This window comes from Tripterygium wilfordii, chromosome 20 (genome assembly GCF_013401445.1).
Source record: "Tripterygium wilfordii isolate XIE 37 chromosome 20, ASM1340144v1, whole genome shotgun sequence".
NCBI lineage: Eukaryota > Viridiplantae > Streptophyta > Magnoliopsida > Celastrales > Celastraceae > Tripterygium > Tripterygium wilfordii.
This window is the reverse complement of record NC_052251.1, coordinates 10,863,388-10,867,376: the sequence shown is the minus strand read 5'-3', so window position 1 is coordinate 10,867,376 and position 3,989 is coordinate 10,863,388. Positions and strand designations below refer to the sequence as shown.

Genomic DNA, 3,989 nt, shown 5'->3' with positions numbered 1-3,989 from the left:
AAGACACGACAATTCTAGACCATCGGATATAAACTCAAAATATTTGATTTTTTGTTCGCGATTAATTTGATTTTTTTTCAAACAAGAAATATACCGTTGGATTTGTTATGAAAAATACTATATATTTATGATTTTTAAAAATAAAAATAAAATTTTTTACTACACATAAAGGGTATTAGAGTGAGACCTGCTGTAATAAAAATTACAGCAGGTCCCAGGCACCCATATTCTCTCTCATTAGGATTGTATAATCATATAACAAAATTCTTTAGTTGTTAAACCTTATATTGAAAATGCAAATAACAGGCAAGATTAAAACACACACATGGATATATGTTTTGTTAAGTTCTTGTAAAAAAATTAACTAAAACAACTTAACTTTCGTCTTTTATCACTGGCCCACTTCACTTCACATCAAAAACATATTTACACAAGAGTACAAGTAAATTAATACATGAGACTACAAGAAAATTAATAACAATAATAAAAAAAAATGACGGTAATGAGAACGCCAGGTGGCCAACTCAAGAAAATTAATAACAATAATAAAGATAAAACAAAAAGACGGTAATGAGAACGCCACGTGGCCCAGCGCTTTCTAACCTAGCTAAAGGTATAGCAGGTAAGATGCTTAGTTTTGATACTGACTGGTGTTGCTTCAGTATGTCGCTAAAGCCGACAAGTTTGAACCAACAAAGAGTATTTTCATGAGATTTTTATGGTCTCGTGAATTTTAGAGTTCACTTCCTTAAGAGATTAAGAATCTCATTTTCATTCGTATGAACTTTAACCCTATCTTATCTATCGTTGATGTGGTGCGGATTGTTTCGACAACTTGAGGCTTACGCTTAATCAATTATTAGGACGACATGCGGGGCTGGTGATTCTTCATTTACCGAAAGGCCAAAAAAAAGTGTCAAAACTTTCATGTGCCATATATTTGATCGGTGTGCAATTGCGAATGACCAAACTAGACATTTTTCATGCTATAAATACCACATCCATATTTGCATGTAACACCCACAACCACCACACAACTTGCAGTATCTAGTCCTCATAAGAAAAATGGAGAAACTTTCAGTGGTCGCCATAGCTGTTCTTGTCTTAGCTTGCTCTCTTCCTCTCACCAGTGCCTCCCAACCACTCGACATTTACAAACTATCCCTCCAGTTTGGCAAACACCGTGGTGTATTTGACTATTACAAACTCTCCCTGGAATGGCCAAAATCGGTGTGCAACACAGGTGGTAGTGAGGAATGTGAAAACCCCATTAAAGACCACTTCACCATCCACGCTCTCCAGCCTTACTATCGCCCTGACAATTCTGTTCCTCCCTACAATGAAAGTCGCTGCAATTCCGTCCCTCCAAGCCCGCCAGAAAGAATAACAGTTAGTACTATATTTATCTTAATTTTGTTTTATACTTAACTTGATCACGGACTCTAACTAACTAATCATTTTTTGATGATATGATATGTTGGTGTGTGTAAAAAAAGGCTGCATACTTAAAAAGGTATGAAATTCTAGATGACATGGTCAAGTTTTGGCCAAATCTGTATGGCTACTCGAACGTTGACAAGAACTTGGAGTTTTGGCGTCGTCAATGGAGCAGAGCTGGACAGTGTTCACCATATCCTGTTTATCCCGACTTTTACTTCGACGTTGCCCTAACTTACGTTAAATCAATCAATCTTCTAAAAATCCTCGAGTCCTCAGGTAACTGATCAAGTGATCATTAATTTTAAACTATATATATATATATATATATATTTGTAATTAGCTAGGCCATTAGTTAAACTCTTGTGTGTGTGTCTAGGTATTCGCCCCAACAATAAGAAATACGAAGCAAGTGCATTTGCAAAGGCCATTGAAGAAAAGCTGGGAGTGAAGGTTCAGATCCGCTGCAACAAGGACGCCAAGAGCGTACTACAATTCTATGAGGCCTTCCTATGCATTGACAGACTTAACTTTCTTGAGTCATGCTCAGCAACCAAATACTACGGCTGTTCCGAGACTGATAAGATCCAGTTCCCTTCCGTAGGGCGGGTTTGAGGAGAAAAGTTGATGGATGGAGCAATATATAAATAATGTCCTTAGTTGCTCTTTGTGGGGTTACTTATGTATATAAAATGTAAGCGTGCATGTTGGGGTAGTGGCTACCAACTCTTTGTGAGTTACTTCGATGCGATGAATCAATATTATCTAAATAAAATGTGCGCTACTATTTCCTACAACAATTCCGTCCTATTCATTAATTCATATACAACAAATAGTAGGATTGCAATTTGTAATAGTTGTCCGAATTCGATAAAATTTGTCTGGTTGAAGCAAAACTACATTTTGAGCAAAATTAACTAAGCGCCGAAGGCCCCTAACCCCACCCTTTTTTTGCAAAATTTAATCTTTTAGGACCTTAAATGGGTTATTTTCTATTTACAATAACTTACACAAATATGATGTTTATGTACTTAGGGGATATATCAGAGGAAACAATCGGTGGTTGATTGAGAATTACAAATCATTTGTCGGGCGGATAATTGATTGTTCCACATTAAAAAAAAGAAAAAAGAAGAATATACCAGGGAAGATGCTTTGCACGCAACTTAATTTCATTATAACAAGTAGTAACATGACATCAACCACAAAACCTAAGAAGGAACATGATACATGAGTGAATAAAGGGGAAAGGAATTCATTATTATTACATTGTCGACAAAAAAGAGGAGGGATTTAGTACAATGTATTATCCATCTGATGTGACTTAAAGTGGGTTACAACTGGAGAACTGTGAATGCTGTGTTCCTTCGATTGAAGACTAAATTAAGATTATTGAAGACAGCAAGACAGCTGATATATAGAACATTTGTCATTCGCAACTTGGATGGCCTTGTAATGGTACTCTGAGAGAAATTCACTCGGAATCACACTTTAATTAGTGGAAGGTCATTGAATTAACTTGTATAACAGTTATGCATCCCTCTTCACTAGCCCCCTTAAATTTCTGAAAATACTTATATATAATTTATACATTACCAAAAATACTTATATTTTCTAATAAGTATATAATATGTATGGTTAACGTAAAAATTATAATTATTAATTCATACATACTCATATGCGATGATAGATGATTTATACTTAATGAAAAATCATCTAGCACAGAACTATGTTTTAAATTGTGATGTGTAATTTGATGGCTCCATAGATATTTACTTATTTCACTTCACTTTTCTTAAATGACCAAAAAAAATTGTAGGTTTCACTTGCATGTCTCATATGATACACATGAAATTTTATATATTATTAGAGCAATTATTGAGATTCTTATCATTAATGAAAAATAATTTAGTTGGCTAAATGAATAGTAATTGATGGTCGCATACAATAATTAATAGGCTGCTTTTAATATTGTATAATTATGAATAGTGTTTTTTTTTTTTAATGTCAAATTTGCAGTGGGTCCTCCTCCTCCATTAATGTCTTGGATTCTTTTTCTACAATGAAATCTTATCTTCAGTTTTACCGACGCCTTCGAGATGCCACGTTTGGGCTCATACAATGTTTACATGTGTGATACGTCATGTCATGGGGTTTCCAAAATGTGCCCACAATTTCCACGTGCAACATAAATCAATCCTAATATTACAGACCAAAAGAATATATATCTTTTATCCAAGTATAGGCATACCATGTTACCGCTCAATTATGGAAATAAAAGACATTACAGTGTTTGATTATCAAAATTGTGAATTTGTTTTTCAATCCTTTTTTGGTTCAAATTCGGATAATGAACCTAGCAAATGGGGTTTCCATGATCCTTTAAGGCATGATAACAAATTTTTTGCCCTTTTTCTTATTTGGTAAAGGATTTTTTTTAACTTAAATTCCATTTAATTAGGTTTTCATCAAGACTTACTTTTGTTTCGTGAGGTGTTTACTTTTATGTAAACGTTTTGGGCATGTGAAAGTGGTATCTATCATTCAGGAAG

General features: G+C 34.3%; 1 protein-coding gene across 1 annotated transcript; it reads left to right on the top strand.

Moving 5' to 3' along the window:
* The first annotated feature begins 1,012 nt into the window (after positions 1-1,012).
* Positions 1,013-2,237, top strand: LOC119986454 (ribonuclease 1-like). The gene is made up of 3 exons (XM_038831012.1): positions 1,013-1,389; positions 1,497-1,716; positions 1,817-2,237. The coding sequence occupies exons 1-3, from the start codon at positions 1,066-1,068 to the stop codon at positions 2,050-2,052; spliced, it is 780 nt and encodes a 259-aa protein (XP_038686940.1). The 5' UTR covers positions 1,013-1,065; the 3' UTR covers positions 2,053-2,237.
* Positions 2,238-3,989: the final 1,752 nt, after the last annotated feature.

Excerpts from the sequence above, each read along its gene's own strand:
- LOC119986454 (XM_038831012.1), top strand. The coding sequence starts at position 1,066 with ATGGAGAAACTTTCAGTGGTCGCCATAGCTGTTCTTGTCTTAGCTTGC. Across the intron at positions 1,390-1,496 it reads GCCCGCCAGAAAGAATAACA|GCTGCATACTTAAAAAGGTA; the intron begins GTTAGTACTATA and ends GTGTAAAAAAAG. Across the intron at positions 1,717-1,816 it reads AAAAATCCTCGAGTCCTCAG|GTATTCGCCCCAACAATAAG; the intron begins GTAACTGATCAA and ends GTGTGTGTCTAG.